Below are 18,049 nucleotides of genomic sequence, written 5' to 3'. Positions count from 1 at the left end.
AATGGTATCAAATACATCAAAAGCATGGTTTCAAGGTGTTTGATGCCATTCCATTTGCTCCATTCCTACCATTCTTATGAGCTGTTCTCCCCTCAGCAGCCTCCACTGATGCACAGGTTTCACAAGCTGCAGAGGATGTCCCTCATTTGGCAAATTATATAAAATATCTCATATCAACAGGTGGCTGCCAACATAAAAAATATATATATACTTCTACCTAGCATTTTATGGGACATAAAGGACAATAATGATACATTTTGCCATGAATGAAATCAATTGGTTTTGTAAACTACGCTAAATCCACAACTCATTTCCATTTATTCTCATGGATTATTGTTTTGATGTGACACCCACGCAGAATAGACTGTCTGTATGTGTCTTCCCGCTAGCTTGCCATTTAGGCCTACTATTGAGCAGCATTTTGCACATGGGTAAATTCAGCACCTTGGAGAGCGCTTGTGCTGAACCGTTGCTAGGAGAGACTTGGTCCGAGAAACAAACGGATCGATACAGCCGTCCCTTGGGCAGACTATCATACAGGCTTGTTTACTTAGCCCATATACCGGAATCAAATGCATTAGGTAAGTAGAACGTAAAATGAGTATAGGCCTCACCTATAATTGATGGTGCTTTACAAAACCAATCAAATTATCCTGCTGACAAGATTTTCACTACACTGCCATTCGGGTTGAAAAAGACAACAAACAAAACCTTTGTCTTAATTGTTCTGTAGCCATAGATCCGATTTATGCCACAGATCAGGAACACCACTCTGAGGGGTTCTTGTTAGGCAACTTAGCTGCATGTAGGCCTACCAGAGAGAGGATGCCAAAAGTTGGAGAAAACTGGAATCTTGCCAAAAAACTCAACAGTATCACCTACAATAACCTATTGGAGTGGGTCCTCTCATCTGAGAGAGTGGTTATAGGCCTACTGAGAGTGGTTATACTGTATTACAAACTCCAGTCAACAGCTGGTTGTCCTCCATGCCATATCTTCTCATTGGCTACAGTAAATTAACTTAGATAATCATGCCCTATAGTCTGTAACCTTGCCCCCTGTTCTCAATAACATCAAGCCATTCAAAACCACGTAGACCTATAATCTTATAATAAAATAATGGAACGAGAAATAGGCTAGGTTGTTTAAAGCAACAAAGGATATGGCCATTCAGTGATCTTTTTGGCATATTTCCTTATGATACAATCCTCACTAAAGATGAAGAGAGACCGGTTGACAGTAAGACAGCTCTGCTTGACAGGGATGGGGTTGTAAATGGCCATTGTCCTGGCTCTTTGGGCCATTGATTGTTTGTACACCCTAGGGCCGCTTGGGGGGCCTGCTGGCCGGCCTGCCCCCCTTGGTGGGCCCGCTTGACAGACCCCTCCACGCCGGTTGGATAGTTCCTCTTCGAAGCGAGCCATTCTACAATCGCACAGATCTTACTGAAAAAATCAAAACTGAGACTAGATAAAAGATAGAGAAAAAGCATCACAACACACAGTTGTTCCAGCCACGAGTTCCTTTCGGTGTGTGTAATGTTCAAGAGAATATTCAACAAACATTCAAAAATAAAATGATGTATTTTTCTTCAGATATTCTGTTGGGTTGTACCGCCTCGTTACTTTCAATAGTCCAGATTTTCAAATTATATGAAACATGAAGGAGAAAGTTTATATTTCCATGTCAAATATTTGTCCATGGGTCTTCTTCTGGCTGAATGGCCACATATATGTAGCCTATAGCCTATCCCTTTTCACTGGGCTAAGCTTTAAAAACAGCCAGTTTAACATGTATAAATGTCGAGCAATAACAATTCGCATCATTCGCATAACGCATGCCATAAGGCGGGCTATGACTGCATAGCTCACTTACAATTAAGGTCCACATAAAATAGATGCATTTATCTGGTGTATCCTCCTCGATTGGTTTGCCATTGCGGGTTTAAGTTTTTCTTTTTTATTACCTTACCCCACGTTCCTTATGAAAACGAGGTGCCTCATATGATCGGTTCCAATAATCTTCCTATTAATTCGGGCACGGTGTGACGAGAAAACACAGGGTTGGCACCTCTGCTTCCGCTAAATCGCTCTCTGGCAATGTATAATATAACCACTTTCTCCAGCCACTGCTCCTTATGAATCGGCACACGTGACTAAAAAGACGCCAGGCTCCACCTGTACGGTCTCTGTATCCATAGCACCAGGGAGAAAGAGGGAAGCAGCTTCTCTCTCGCTCTTTCTCCCTGAGCAGAATAATCACGGAAGTTGCTTGATAAATCGCATCAAACAATGCAAATGTATAAATCATGAAGGACAAAAATAGCATCCGCAATCTCCTGAGATGTTGTGGACCTGGGCATCCTCCCTCCCTTTCAAGGAGCTCTGAGCTTTGGGTTATCATGACCGGGTGGGGTAGCCTAGGCTACAGTAGAATATGACTGATGTTTATTCTTTGGTAAACTCTGAGCGGAAATCTGCCTTGTATAATGTTATTTTTCAATATGCAAAAATGAACAGCTGCTTATTGTCTTGTGTGGTGCTATACAGCTAAATGGGTGGGGTGGGGGTTGCATCCAATTCAATACTAGCCAATAGCCTACCTGTATCTCTATCATCCTCGCTGATGTCGAAACTGTTCAATCCCTAGGATAACATACACTACATATTATTTATGGTTAAAATAGAGAATTAGGCTTATTAAATAATATAACACAAAACTAGACAGTATCCTAGGCTACTATAGGCCATCATTAATTGACATTTGCTACCCCTAGCCTTCTTGTAAACTGGAATACCCATCAACAAATATGAGAAATAAATCATGTTTTAAAATGTACTTTATTACTATACTGAGCACTTAATAAAAAAGGAGACATGGAAAAGGTGACCATTTTTGTATAGTCTAGGGCTAGGCTACCCTTAGCATTTGATTTCTGTCTGCAAATCTACTAAAAATACATGTCATATCAGTCTACATTTAAAAAAGGAGCCATAGTGGTGGTCAGAGGGAGTGAGAGACCCCCAAGGTGGTCGAGGGAGGACAGAGGTGGCATGGGGGTGTTATGATTGTGTTTGGGCAGAATGGGCACCTGACTGTTGGGCTGGGGCTGGGGCTGGCCACCCTCTCTAAGCTCTGAGCTCCATGGGCTATGGCGGCTGATGAGTGTCTACACTTTGGAGAACAGCATTAGCAGTTGTAATACTTGCTCTTGACCTTCCAGAAGTGATCACCGTAATCAAACCTGAATGGGGAACACTGGGTAGCCATCAAAGCACATGTTCATGTACTGGAGCCTTTTCATTGAGCTTTTTGATCGATTCTGTAGCACAACATTAATACAACATGAAAAGACACCATCTATTCAATTATTGTCTTATATATTTTGTGCCTCTCACCCAATCTGATCACCTGACTGAATGGGCTTGCTGGAGAAGAAGGCAATGCGTGGGAAGCGCAGGTCCTGGTGCATGGTGAACACTCGGGCTGCTAGCAGGTTAGGTTCACACAGGTGGTTTATAAACCGGCCAATGTTGCCAAAGAGTCGCGCATCAATACAGTGCACATCACCCACCTGCAAAACAGTAGATGAAGCAATAAATAATAAGACAATAATAATACATTTTATTTGGTGGACACCTTTCAGCATACTCAAGGACATCTTGCATTACAATCGCACAATTGGCCCAGCGTCGTCCAGGGTAGGGGAGGGAAGGGCCGGCAGGGATGTAGAGCCTGCCGTTTGCAACGCCAGGGTTGTGGGTTCGATTCCCACGGGGGGCCAGTATGAAAAATAAAAAGATAATGTAAGTCGCTCTGGATAAGAGCGTCTGCTAAATGACTAAAATGTCAAATGTAAGTAGGCCTACATACTGTAAAGCAAGTGCAGTACATAACATCATAAAATTAATTGCATCAATCAAAGTAAAGTTCCATGCCTCCAATCACTCACGCAATTAATACAATTAGTAAAGGCTGATATGTTGATACCTCCTGTGAGGCGGTAGCACAGACAGTCATGAAATTGTACATTTTTCAATATGCTTTAGTATACCAAATAGCCATCAAGCAAACTAAAAGCTAATGCAGCAGATGAGCGCTGTAAGAGGAACATATATCACCATTGGCATGGTGTGCTCTTCAGCACCGTCCATTGGTATACAAAAGTATAAACATTATGCCACAGTAACAATATTACATTCAACTTCGGAATACACCATTGGCCAATAAAAATGTGAGATTCTCATAGATGTAATTTAAAATCACCTTATTGTCCAGAGTGAAAAGGAACAAGTCATTTTCCCTGCCATCTGCCTCCGCATCAGTAATGATTTCACCCACATACCTGCAAAATAAAGAGAGAGCCTGCTGTATATAATCTGTGTAATCACAACATTGAAATGAAGTGAAAAACAGAAAATTACAAATTCTGTTTTAACATGATCTATTCATGACATCACAATTGTCTCATGTCATTTGTACACCAAAATACATAAATTGTAAGTGTTATTCCTGATTCTGAATCTACGGTAAAAACAAGACATTATCATTGTTATGGTTGGGCAGTTTCCCAAATACTCAATAAAATGTCTTCCATAACATTCAGGGCCTCACTCGCAAATAAAAAGTTCCTTGAGGAATATCCTGCAGCGCCCTCACACCCCAGCCCATCTTCTGGATTTTATAAAGCTGCAGCCGAGTTCTGAAAACAGACAAGAGAAGACATGAATCCAGTCCAACTAACTGATAACACATAGAGTGTACAGAGAAACTAACATTTTAGTAGTTTGCTGAAACTGTAGAACAGAAAGGTAGACATTATATTTGCTAATTTTCTTATTTTTTAACTCTGCATTGTTGGGAAAGGGTTCGTAAGTAAGCATTTCACGCCAAAGTATACACCTGTTGTATTCGGCACATGTGACAAATAAAATGTGATTGATTGATTGAGTAATTGATAAGATGCTGGTGGGTTAGGGAGGCCCAGTTACCAGAATCCATTCTGAACCACCAGGCAGAAGCCCCTCCTGAACAACCACAAGCAACACACTTTACACGTCATACAACACATCACATATGGTCCATAATATCCATTTGAAATACATGAAAGCATTAACTTTACCTTGTAATGTGAACTTTGCCTTGATGTAGTTATGTACTTACTTTGTCATACCAACAGCGCAGGCTTAGCTGGGCACACATGCAGGTGTTTGAAGAGCAGTCATCTGTACATACGCAATGCTGAAATAGAAGGAGAGTGAGATCTTCATTAAACAACACTTATCGAGAGTAAGTGTGTCACTTGTTCTGGCCCACAGTAACTAATGAAGCAGAACAAGATGGGATTCGACCTTGACTGTGTGTTTCACAGAGCACTGGAGGTTCACCTGTAAGTGAGTGATGTCCTTGTCTATATTGATTGGGGAGGTGACACAGCTGTCAGGGATGTATTTGTAGTTATCAGGACAGGAGTCACTGTCCACGCCGTTCACACAGGTGATGGGGATTGCCTTATACCCCTGAGAGATGTCCCTGAAGAGGACAGAGAGGACGACAAACAATCAACACACACCACGCTGTTATACCTGCTAAGGACCTTCTCTCCATGACTGTCCCTGCCTCTCCTAGCATCTGTCAGCTTCTTATTGGTGTTCAGGACCGCCCACACCTTGGAGTTGTATATACAGCAGTCCAGAGGAGTCTCCCCCTCTCTGTTCCTTAGGTTCACGTCTGCTCCTCTGGACAGAAGCAGTCTGGAGGAGTAGACATCATACTGGATGTGGCTAGGCCCTCTCTCACATCCCCAGCATGGCTATGGTCAGCAGCATGACTGCCACCCACTGGGCAGGCTAGCGCAGTCACTGTCTCTGGATGTGTGCATCTATGATGTGTGGACAGGTTCCTTCCATAAATGTATCTAGGCTATATACCTAAAACTGGTCTCATTGCAGGTTAGTGCGCTTATGATAATATATCAATTTATCCAAGCAGGTGGGATAAGGCTATTGATAACAAATCATATTTTTCAAGAACAACCTGGTGTCATGCTGCAGCTCTGGGAGAACGGAGACTGTTTTACTACTCACGTCACACATTCCAGTTGGTTCTCCCTGACAGCGATGTGTAGAGGTGAGTCCCCATGGACGTTGACTGCATGGAGGTCACATCTGGCATCAAGCAGGATCTGAGCGATGTCATCGGAGCCAGACAGGGCTGCCCAGTGGAGGCCAAAGTTCTCCTCCTGGACAGGGATCACAGATCAACGTGAAAAAAAACATACCCAGGAGCAACACCTTCCCCACACCACAGAGACAACCTTACATCTAAAGGCTATCTTGAAGGTACATTGTTATATTTTTTAGGTGAGAACTGTAACCTTGCCTGTGTCTAGCCTCCCCTCCCCAGGCTGTGAGAGGTGTGAGAACAGAAGGTAGGTAAGGTGATGTGATGTACAGTAGGGTGAACAGCATGCATCCTATACAGTACTGACCTTTTCTCGGATGTTAACATCAGCCCCTATGGAGAGCAGCAGTTGGACCAGCTCTGTGTGCTTGTACTCTATAGCCCAGGTGATAGGGGTCCACCCACCGTCATCCTGAAACCAAGCACAACCAATCAAGGTTATTATAGTAAACTAAAACTGAAACTAAAACGTATCATGAAAAAAACAAGTAAACTGAAATAAAATAATGAACAAACCCGTTTGAAAAACTAAAACTATACTGAAACTATTATATTTGACTCCAAAACTAACTAACGGTTCAGTTGTAGGTTTTTAGGGGGCAAAAATTGAATGGGGTTTTCAAGCTTTTATTCCTAATGGGGTTTTCAAGCTTGTGAATCTGGCGGGTCAAATTGAGATTTACTTTATAATTTAAAGGTAGATTAAGTTGAACGCACCAATTTGTAAGTCGCTCTGGATAAGCGTGTCTGCTAAATGACTTAAATGTAAATGTAAAATGTAATTCAGTAAGATGATGTTGCCACAAGCAGCACCGCAGATATTGGGTGCGTTTGAGTTGTAAGGCTAAATAGAGCCCTATAAAATCTGCGTTGCAGAGAATGCGGACGGAATCACGGAATCCAGACATTAAAACGAAATTCAACAATATTCAAAAATGTATTGAACTTATTAGAAAATGCATTAATTTAATAAACATAATGCATCAGTGATTCAGAACTTTCTGAAACGGCACAGGAATGCCCCGTCTGTGTGTATGTGTACGTTGTGTGTACTGTATGTCTAAACGTTGTGTAGCCGTTAACGATTATGCTAATGCTAACCTTCTTCTGGTAGAGCTGGAAAGGCTTTCCCAAAACCCATCTCAATTAAATGTTACCTACAAAGTAGCCTATGCTTACCTGGCAGAATGATATCATGATTATTTGCATCAATCCAGTGGCCATTTATTTTGCAAACTCTGCAATCACATGAGCGCAACAGCAACACCGCTTAACCAAACAAAGGTCTCTTCCTGGGGCACACTTGCATTAAAGGATGACTACACCCCAAAATCACAATTTCTTCCATTTTTCCCAGACCTCAAAAATGATCTCAAGATGTACAGTTGAAGTCGGAAGTTTACATACACCTTAGCCAAATACATTTAAACTCAGTTTTTCACAATTCCTGACATTTAATCCTAGTAAAAATTCCCTGTCTTAGGTCAGTTAGGATCACCACTTTATTTTAAGATTGTGAAATGTCAGAATAATCGTAGAGAGAATGATTTATTTCAGCTAATATTTCTTTCATCACATTCCCAGTGGGTCAGAAGTTCACATACACTCAATTAGTATTTGGTAGCATTGCCTTTAAATTGTTCAACTTGGGTCAAACGTTTCGGGTAGCCTTCCACAAGCTTCCCACAATAAGTTGGGTGAATTCTGGCCCATTCCTCCTGATAGAGCTGGTGTAACTGAGTCAGGTTTGTAGGCCTCCTTGCTCACACACACTTTTTCAGTTCTGCCCTCAAATTTTCTATAGGATTGAGGTCAGGGCTTTGTGATGGCCACTCCAATACCTTGACTTTGTTGTCCTTAAGCCATTTTGCCACAATTTTGGAAGTATGCTTGGGGTCATTGTCCATTTGGAAGACCCATTTGCGACCAAGCTTTAACTTCTTGACTGATGTCTTGAGATGTTGCTTCAATATATCCACATCATTTTCCTTCCTCATGATGCCATCTATTTTGTGAAGTGCACCAGTCCCTCCTGCAGCAAAGCACCCCCACGGTATGATGTAGCCACCCCCGTGCTTCACGGTTGGGATGGTGTTCTTCGGCTTGCAAGCATCCCCCTTTTTCCTCCAAACATAACGATGGTCATTATGGCCAAACAGTTCTATTTTTGTTTCATCAGACCAGAGGACATTTCTCCAAAAAGTACGATCTTTGTCCCCATGTGCAGTTGCAAACCGTAGTCTGGCTTTTTTTATGGCGGTTTTGGAGCAGTGGCTTCTTCCTTGCTGAGCGGCCTTTCAGGTTATGTCGATATAGGACTCGTTTTACTCTGGATATTGATACTTTTGTACCTGTTTCCTCCAGCATCTTCACAAGGTCCTTTGCTGTTGTTCTGGGATTGATTTGCACTTTTCGCACCAAAGTACGTTCATCTCTAGGAGACAGAACGCATCTCCTTCCTGAGCGGTATGACGGCTGCGTGGTCCCATGGTGTTTATACTTGCGTACTATTGTTTGTACAGATGAACGTGGTACCTTCAGGCGTTTGGAAATTGCTCCCAAGGATGAACCAGACTTGAAGAGGTCTACAATTTTTTTCCTGAGGTCTTGGCTGATTTCTTTAGATTTTCCCATGATGTCAAGCAAAGAGGCACTGAGTTTGAAGGTAGGCCTTGAAATACATCCACAGGTACACCTCCAATTGACTCAAATGATGTCAATTAGCCTATCAGAAGCTTCTAAAGCCATTAAATCATTTTCTGGAATTTTCCAAGCTGTTTAAAGGCACAGTCAACTTAGTGTATGTAAACTTCTGACCCACTGGAATTGTGATACAGTGAATTATAAGTGAAATAATATGTCTGTAAACAATTGTTGGAAAAATTACTTGTGTCATGCACAAAGTAACCGACTTGCCAAAACTATAGTTCGTTAACAAGAAATGTTTGGAGTGGTTGAAAAACAAGTTTTAATGACCCCAACCTAAGTGTATGTAAACTTCCGACTTCAACTGTAGTTAAACATTGTTGTCGAATTAGAACATAAAAAACATTTTTTATTCAATGTGTGATTTTGTGAGCGAAAACCTGGAAAAACAGGGGGAAACAGAAACCTGGAAAAACAGGGGGAAACGGAAACCTGGAAAAACAAAACGGAGAAAACAAAATGTTGGGGGAAAAAATATTTTATAGGGCCCTAGCTAAAGCAACCGACTGTAGAAGAAAGTCGAGGAGTGACGTCGGGGGAGATGCATCTGTGACAGCTGAAAGATCGGATGCTAATGTGGTTTTCTAACAGCAAGGCTCAGATCAACATGGCAGTTTTTATAAAACGTCGAAATTCACGTGTATCTAACCCCCATATTACACACTCACAAACTGAAATCATAATATAATAGTGTGTACATTGTACAATCAATTAGTGACAGATAGCCTCAAATATCACATGAATTTGTATATATCCACTGTACACATAAATCATAAATGGGTTCCTGTTTCAGTCATGTTTTTGGTCATGTTCAGAATGCAACATCCTCTAAAAGGCGGTGACAATTGTTGGTCACCGACTTGACAAAAGTGATCCGCTCAAACCCGTCCATTGAGATGAACACAACAGCAAAGTGCGTTGTTAAATGCTTTTTTGCCCTTCCGCTTCACTTTATACACAGAAGATCTCTGCTAAACACAGAATCCAGATGTTTATCAATCTCTCTTTGACCTCTGATAAATTCAGAACGAAGTTGACTACAATTACAAAGTTGCCAATGTCTTTGCAATTGTTACAAACAAGCGAAGGACAAAAAGCCTAACTTCCATCGCTATTGGGAAACCGGCCCCTGCTTGTTGCGTAAATTGACCCACTACTACTGTTTACTTGGTGCTTCTACGTAATCTTGCTGAGTCTACCTTTAAACCTAACCTATGACCTGACCCATCACCTTATACATTACTGCCCCACAGTGGCAAGAAGTGACATCCCAAAAAACACAAAAACAGCTTCTAGCCTCCCATGCATTGGCTACTTTCTGTCCCTAATACTGAAACTAAAATGTAATAATATAAAAACTAAATAGAAATGTTTTTATGAAACTTAAACCTTTATTTGAGGAGTAAAAAAAGAAATCACGATTGTTCATACCGATCTAAAACGACACGTAAATAGATACAAGCTGTAAAATGCCAAAGGAAGACGTGACTGATGCACATGGGAATTTCTAAACTATTAACAACTAATTCTTTTGCATCTGCAATGCTAATGCTCAAAATTATCTTCTCCTCATGAACCATACGAGATTCACTCAGATTTTGTATTTAGACTCATGATTGCACATAAAGGAAGATAGTTCCTACATGATAGAGTGCTTACTTTGTTATCGAACTGATCTTGTGTCCTTTTTGACATCCTGTGAACCCCGTTCATTGCTGCTCGCAGCTACAGTACCTTCAGAAAGTATTCACACCCCTTGACTTTTTCCACATTTTGTTGTGTTACAGGCTGAAATGTCTTGCGTCAATAAGTATTCAACCCCTTTGTTATGGCAAGCCTAAATAAGTTCAGGAGTAAAATTGTTCTGAACAAGTCACAGAAGTTGCATGGACTCACTCTGGTTTGCAATAATAGTGTTTAACATGATTTTTGAATGACTACCTCATCTCTGTACCCCACACATACAATTATCTGTAAGGTCCCTCAGTCGAGCAGTGCATTTCAAACACAGATTCAACCACAAAGACCAGGGAGGTTTTTCAATGCCTCGCAAAGAAGACCACCTATTGGTAGATGGGTAAAACATTTAAATAAAGCAGACATTGAATATCCCTTTGAGCATGGTGAAGTTATTAATGACACTTTGTATGGTGTATCAATACACCCAGTCACTACAAAGATACAGGCATGCTTCCTAACTCAGTTGCCCGAGAGGAAGGAAACCACTCAGGGATTTCACCATGAGACCAATGGTGACTTTAAAACAGTTACAGAGTTTAATGGCTGTGATAGGAGAAAACTGAGAATGGATCAACAACATTGTAGTTACTCCACCTAATTGACAGTGAATAGAAAGAAGCCTGTACAGAATATAAATATTCCAAAACATGAATCCTGTTTGCAACAAGGCACTAAAGTAATAATGCAAAAAATGTGGTAAAGCCATTCACTTTTTGACCTGAATACAAAGTGTTATGTTTGGGGCAAATCCAATACTGAGTACCACTCTCCATATTTTCAAGCATAGTGGTGGCTGCAACATGTTATGGGTATGCTTGTAATAGCTGAGGACTGGGGAGTTTTTCAGGATAAAAAATAAAACTGAAAGGAGCCAAGCACAGGCAAAATCCTAGAGGAAAACGGGATTTAGTCTGCTTTCCACCAGACAATGGGAGAATCATTTACCTTTCAGCAGGATAACCTACAACACAAGGCCAAATCTACACTGGAGTTGCTTACCAAGAAGACAGTGAATGTTCCTGAATGGCTGAGTTACAGTTTTGACTATCTATGGCAAGACCTGAAAATGGTTGTCTAGCAATGATCAACAACCAACAACAGAGCTTGAAGAATTTTGAAAATAATAATGGGGAAATGTTGCACAATTCAGGTGTGGAAAGCTCTTAGAATGATTCACAGTTGTAATCGCTGCTTCTACAAAGTATTGACTTCAGGAGTAGATATTTCTATATTTCATTTTCAATAAATTTGCTAAAAATGTATTTCTAAAAACATGTTTTCACTTTATCATTATGAGGTATTGTGTGTAGATGGGTGAGATAAAAAATATTTTGAATCCATTTTGAATTCAGGCTGTAACACAACAAAATGTGGAATAAGTCAAGGGGTATGAATACTTTCTGAAGGCACTGTATATTTATAATTATTATCATTAAATAGCCTAACTAAAAGATGTCATGAGTCTTGTTAAACTGCAAAGAATTGCAGGAAATTAGCTTCAAAACACAATTTTTCCTAGGTGCCTCAAATTAAACAAAATCAGGCATACAAATGCAAGGCAAAACATGGTAAATCACCTGGAATCATGACAACAGTGAGGAGCAATTTCAGTCTCTATCTTTCCCCTTAAGGTCAAGAGTTTTACAATCCATTTAATATTACCCACAACATATTGAACATCCTAATATGCAGACTGTTAAACTGGGCTGTCTTCCAACAACACTGACCGCCAACTCACCCTCCTAAAGTCTAGCTGATAGTACGGTGAATTATGGCTAGACGATTTCAATGAAGCTGTTAACATTTCAACTGGACCTGTTAATAGAAGAAGGAGCAGAGCATGGATGGGTAACTACCTGACAGTTGACCTGTTTGGATTCCTTGGACAGGAGATTATCCACTATGGAGTAATGTCCCAGTTTAGCTGCCAAATGCAGACAGGTGGAGCCCTTGATACCCTGAGAGGAGATGAAGATCAAAATGTTTTTCATTGGTTTTGTTCATGGCTATTTAAAGAAACACCTACCTTTTTTGTTGATGTTGTAGTTTTACCCCTTTTTGTGATATCCAATTGGTAGTAACAGTCTGGTCCCATCGCTGTCTTGTCCCATTGCTACGGACTTGGGAGAGGCAAAGTTTGAGAGCCATGCGTCCTCCGAAACACGACCATACCAAGCCGCACTGCTTCTTGACACACTGCTCGCTTATCCCGGAAGCCAGCCACACCAACGTGTCGGAGGAAACACCATCCAGCTGGCAACCGAATTCAGCTTGCAGGCGCCCAGCCTGCCACAAGGAGTCGCTAGAGCGCGATGGGACAAGGAAATCCCGGCCGGCCAAACCCTCCCCTAACCCGGACGACGCTGAGCCAATTGTGCGCCACCTCATGGGTCTCCCGGTCACGGCCGGCTGTGACACAGCCTGGGATCGAACCCGGGTCTGTAGTGACGCCTCAAGCACTTCGATGCAGTGCCTTAGACCGCTGCGCCACTCGGGAGGCCCAAAACACTGACCTTGAGCTGCTACAGTATGTGGTTAATAGTTTAAGACATGAACGTGTCATGGACATAAAACAGCTTGATCACTTTACAGTACACCAGAGGTCCAGCTCATTTAGCGAAAGTCTTATCCTATGAACGGTAACACAGCTGGTGGGGTTGACAGAAGATCATGGCCTATCTATGGGGTGATCAATGAACTCCACGCACTGACCTTATAGCTGACCGCTGACCCGGCCCTCAGCAGGTACTTGACCGTGTCCAGATGGTTGTTGTCACAGGCGTCCATCAGGGGGGTTCTCTGCTCCTCATCAAACATGTCCAGGTTAGCTCCAGCCTAAGCGAGATAGGGAATAAGAAACCTTTCACACCTGTATGCTTGCACAGTATAATAGAGTGAAAGTTATGTCCCGTCCAACACTCACAACCCTCTGCACAGTAAACACAACGTACTCAAGAAGCACTGTCAATATTGACCCAGAAAAGCAAATACATTTTCTTGGTGTGAGGGACAGTACTTCAAATCTCTGAAGGAATGCAGCAGAGCTGCTAGCTTAGTCATCTGCTACACTTGTATGCCAAGTGATTATATTGTGAAGAGATAGCCAATACCTGCTGTATGTCAGAGTACATCTCCTCACCTGGACAAGCATGTGACAGATCTCCTGGTGTCCTTCATCTGCTGCAGCATGTAGAGCGGTCCTCTTGTTCTGATTGTCCATCAGGTAGTTTGGGTCTTTTCCATCCACTGGAACAAATAAGTAAATTACCCTTTGAGTCATGTTGACAACTTTCCCCTCGGGGACAATAAAGTATATCCTATCATATAATTTCCAGGTGTGAAAATAAAATAAAATCAATAAGTTGTTTACCTTTTCATTAATGTTAAAATATTAGAAGAGGTGGCTCCATGTAGGAACGAACTCTGCTTACAAAATACATCTGGAGAGATGTGGCATGTTCTTACCCAGCAGATGGATGACTTTCTGGAGCTCCCCATGATGGGCAGAGATGTACAGTTGCTTCGTGTGATATTTCACTTTCTTTGGCCTCATACTAGATACCAAAAAGAGAAATCTAGCTACATCACTTGGTATGCAGCAGCAACATCTGTAAGAGTGCCTTTTACAATCATAATTGACATGAAACAGTAATGACTATGGACCTACTATGTGTTCATTATATTATCTTATCCAAACTACTAAAAGTCTAATAAGTAATGACTTTAAAAATAGCTAAATTGTAAACTTACTTTTCCTCATCCAGGGCCATCAGGATGCTCTCCAGTGACGTTTTAGCTGGTTCCTCTCCATCACCTAAAGGCTCCCTCTAAATACCCAAGCACATTATCAATGGTAGCACTAATGCAGAGAGAAAGAGACACAGATTAGGATAGAGGGAAGTAAATTGAGAATGGAAGAGTAAAGTCTGAACTACCTGTTGTTGGGTAGGTGTCCAGCGTCCTCTCAAGCTCCGTGGTCTTCTTAGCCCTGTGAATGAGGGGCCTGGTGGACACAGCAGGAACAGGGGCCACAGGGGAAACAGCTGACACAGGAGGAAGTACGGGCTCAGGTTTGGGGACAGTAACAGGCTTGGGAACAGTGACTTCCTGGGCCCCAGGGGCATCCTCCCCACAGTGGGGACAGAAGCTCTGGGCCTTGATGACTGAGGCACAGCCACTGTGGAAATAGTGAGAGATGCTGCCATACGTTCTGCACTCCATGAAGGTCCCCTGCATAACACATCCATTGGCAAGAAAAAGTATGTGAACCCTTTGGAATTACCTGGATTTCTGCATAAATTAGTCATAAAATTTGATCTGATCTTCATCTAAATCACAACAATACACAAACACAGTCTGCTTAAACTAATCACACGCAAACAATTATATGTTTTCATGTCTTTATTGAACACACCGTGTAAACATTCACAGTGCAGGGTGGAAAAAGTATGTGAACCCTTGGATTTAATAACTAGTTGTGACCCTCTTTTGGCAGCAATAACCTCAACCAAACGTTTTCTGTAGTTGCAGATTTTTGACCATTCCTCTTTACAAAACTGTTTCAGCTCAGCAATATTCTTGGGATGTCTGGTGTGAACTGCTCTCTTGAGGTCATGCCACAGCTTCTCAATCAGGTTGAAGTCAGGACTCTGACTGGGCCACTCCAGAAGGCGTATTTCCTTCTGTTGAAGCCATTCTGTTGTTCATTTACTTCTGTGTTTTGGGTCGTTGTCCTGTTGCATCACCCAACTTCTGTTGAGCTTCAATTGGCGGACAGATAGCCTTACATTCTCCTGCAAAATGTCTTGATAAACTTGGGAATTCATTTTTCCGTCGATGATAGCAAGCTGTCCATGTCCTGAGGCAGCAAAGCAGCCCCAAACCATGATGCTCCCTCCACCATACTTTACAGTTGGGATGAGGTTTTGATGTTGGTGTGCTGTGCATTTTTTCTCCATACATAGTGTTGTGTGTTCCTTCAAAACAACTCAACTTTAGTTTAATCTGTCGACAGAATATTTTGCCAGTAGCGCTGTGGAACTTCCAGGTGCTGTTTTGCGAACTTCAGATGTGCAGCAATGTTTTTTTTGGACAGCAGTAGCTTCTTCCGTGGTGTCCTCCCATGAACACCATTCTTGTTTAGTGTTTTACATATCGTAGACTCGTCAACAGAGATGTTAGCATGTTCCAGAGATTTCTGTAAATCTTTAGCTGACACTCTAGGATTCTTCTTAACCTCATTGAGCGTTCTGCGCAGTGCTCTTGCAGTCATCTTTGCAGGACGGCCACCCCTAGGGAGAGTAGCAACAGTGCTGAACTTTCTCCATTTATAGACAATTTGTCTTATGAACATCAAGGCTTTTAGAGATACTTTTGTAACCCTTTCCAGCTTTATGCAAGTCAACAATTCTTCTGAGATCTCTTTTGTTTGAGGCATGGTTCACATTAGGGTGGCTTTTCCCTGCCTCTAATTCCTGACTGACTCCTCTACTCTCCATGGCTGTCCAGGAGGAATCATCTGGCCTCTCCACACCAATGTCAACAGTTTCACCTGGAAGATTACAGCTGTTAGTCCCATCAAATAAGATGCTACATTAATCACATTCACACACTTTTAAGTGGACGAGTGGTAGTTGTAAATGAGGCCAATGTGACAGTGTTTATAGCATAGGTAGAACTCACCAGTCCCTCTGGATCTGGGGCAGCAGGTGCTCCTTTTTCACCGTAGATCTCTCAGAATCTGCCTCACAGCTCTTCTAGGGTAGTACCTGGCAAGCTGAGAAATATCACCCGAATCAGGACAATCCCATTTGACATACAAGTGAATTACATTTCAGCACAGTTCAGTATCTCAATTGCAGAACTTGTGCCTACTTAGCACAAGTTTAGTTTTCACAAAACTTTAAAAACCACAAGTACTTCTCTAATCCATGTTTAGTACTTCTACAAATGATGCTGTACTACCAGAACCCAACTTTCAAATCCGTAAACTACATCTTTACAAAAACAAAGCTTAACCTACTAGGATCACACACAGAGAGGAAAGCACTGAAATACTCAAAAAAGTACATGCAAATACAAGTAAGATCCAGAAGTATGCCCTTGCAAAAGTTTAGGCAACAAAGTAGCTTCATACCTGCTTTCTCGATGGCCTTAGTTGCTGAGTGAGAATAAGGGGGAGGGGGGGGGGGGAGAGACCGGAGCCAGAGCACACTGCTTCCCCTTCCTTTCCCCACCCGCACACATTCAGCCACGGTCATGTGACAATAACTGCTGCTCTATTGGTTCCCTCTGCACAGCCCAGATGGAGCATGCAGAGTCAACGTGTGGCTCCTTTCAGGAGCAGCAGTGCATGAGCCGGCCAGAGTGTGGCACAGCAGTACTGCTCCACAAAAGACCTGTCACTCTACAACCACATTAGACAACACTTAGGGTCTTCACTGACATTTTCGATCTCTCCTTGTCCCAGTCTGTAATTCCAAAAGGTTTCAAGCTGACCACCATCGTCCCTGTTCCGAAGAGCTCCAAGGTAACCTGCCTAAATAACTATTGCCCTGTAGCACTCACATTTGTAATTATGAAGTCCTTTGAAAGGCTGGTTATGACACACATCAGCACCATCATCCCAGACACCCTGGACCCACTCCAATTCGCTTACCACCCCAATAGATCCGCAATCTCAATTGCACTTCACACTGCCCTCTCCCACCTGGACAAGAGGGGAAATAACTATGTGAGAATGCTGTTCATAGACTACAGCTCAGCGTTCAACACCATAGTCCGCTCCAAGCTCATCATCAAGCTGTGGACCCTGGGACTGAATATCTCCCTCTGCAACTGGATCCTGGACTTCCTGACGGGCCGGCCCTAGGTGTTGAGGGTAGCCATTTGCTACAGCCTGTCAACTATGCCTCTGCCTATCCCTGTTCTCTCCTCTCTGCACAGGCTACACAAACGCCCCACACCCCGTGGCTGCTGCCTCTCTAACCTGGTGGTCCCTGCACGCACCCCACACCTGGAGTTCCAGGTCTCAGGCAGCCTCTTGAACTGCCGTTCTGCTGCCAACAAAGCTGACTTCATCCCAGCCTATGCTAATCTCCAGTCCCTCGACTTCCTGGCGCTGACGGAAACATGGATTACCACTGAAAACACTGCTACTCCTACTGCTCTCTCCTCGTCTGACCATGTGTTCTCGCATACCCCGAGAGCATCTGGTCAGAGGGGTGGTGGCACAGGAATCCTCATCTCTCCCAAGTGGACATTCTCAATTTTTCCCCTAACCCATCTGTCTATCTCCTCATTTGAATTCCATGCTGTCACAGTCACTAGCCCATTTAAGCTTAATATCCTTGTCATCTATCGCCCTCCAGGTTCCCTTGGAGAGTTCATCAATGAGCTTGACGCCTTGATAAGTTCCTTT

The 18,049-nt window shown here is 42.5% G+C and overlaps 2 protein-coding genes across 2 annotated transcripts in view; both read right to left on the bottom strand.

Moving 5' to 3' along the window:
• The window catches only part of LOC121550210 (voltage-dependent N-type calcium channel subunit alpha-1B), a 137,388-nt gene extending 135,313 nt beyond the window's left edge, over nt 1-2,075 (bottom strand). The window contains exon 1 of the mRNA XM_041862359.2: nt 1,165-2,075. Coding sequence (XP_041718293.2) covers nt 1,165-1,424 — 260 coding nt within the window. The 5' untranslated portion in view covers nt 1,425-2,075. The remainder of the gene's footprint in view (nt 1-1,164) is intronic.
• A 1,114-nt stretch (nt 2,076-3,189) lies between these two features.
• On the bottom strand, nt 3,190-14,865 carry LOC121550691 (histone-lysine N-methyltransferase EHMT1-like). The gene is made up of 14 exons (XM_041863050.2): nt 14,565-14,865; nt 14,380-14,443; nt 14,095-14,177; nt 13,769-13,875; nt 13,342-13,464; nt 12,486-12,587; nt 6,491-6,595; nt 6,087-6,241; nt 5,586-5,753; nt 5,388-5,532; nt 5,164-5,241; nt 4,992-5,027; nt 3,399-3,574; nt 3,190-3,244 (listed from the first exon to the last, which is right to left on the bottom strand). Exons 1-14 carry the CDS (start codon nt 14,863-14,865, stop codon nt 3,190-3,192), a joined length of 1,698 nt encoding a protein of 565 aa, XP_041718984.2.
• Between the last annotated feature and the right edge of the window lie 3,184 nt (nt 14,866-18,049).

The sequence above is a fragment of the Coregonus clupeaformis genome, chromosome 18 (genome assembly GCF_020615455.1).
Source record: "Coregonus clupeaformis isolate EN_2021a chromosome 18, ASM2061545v1, whole genome shotgun sequence".
Taxonomy (NCBI): Eukaryota; Metazoa; Chordata; class Actinopteri; order Salmoniformes; family Salmonidae; genus Coregonus; species Coregonus clupeaformis.
Note: the sequence above shows the minus strand (reverse complement) of the source record. Positions and strands in the feature narration are given on the sequence as shown.

What these genes read in the sequence shown, in the direction of transcription:
- LOC121550691 (XM_041863050.2), bottom strand. Translation starts at nt 14,865, where the DNA reads ATGCAGGGGACCTTCATGGAGTGCAGAACGTATGGCAGCATCTCTCAC. An exon ending in AGGACATCACTCACTTACAG is followed by an intron (nt 5,242 to 5,387) that starts GTGAACCTCCAG and finishes CTTCTATTTCAG; the next exon opens with CATTGCGTATGTACAGATGA. An exon ending in TGCGCTGTTGGTATGACAAA is followed by an intron (nt 5,028 to 5,163) that starts GTAAGTACATAA and finishes GTGGTTGTTCAG; the next exon opens with GAGGGGCTTCTGCCTGGTGG.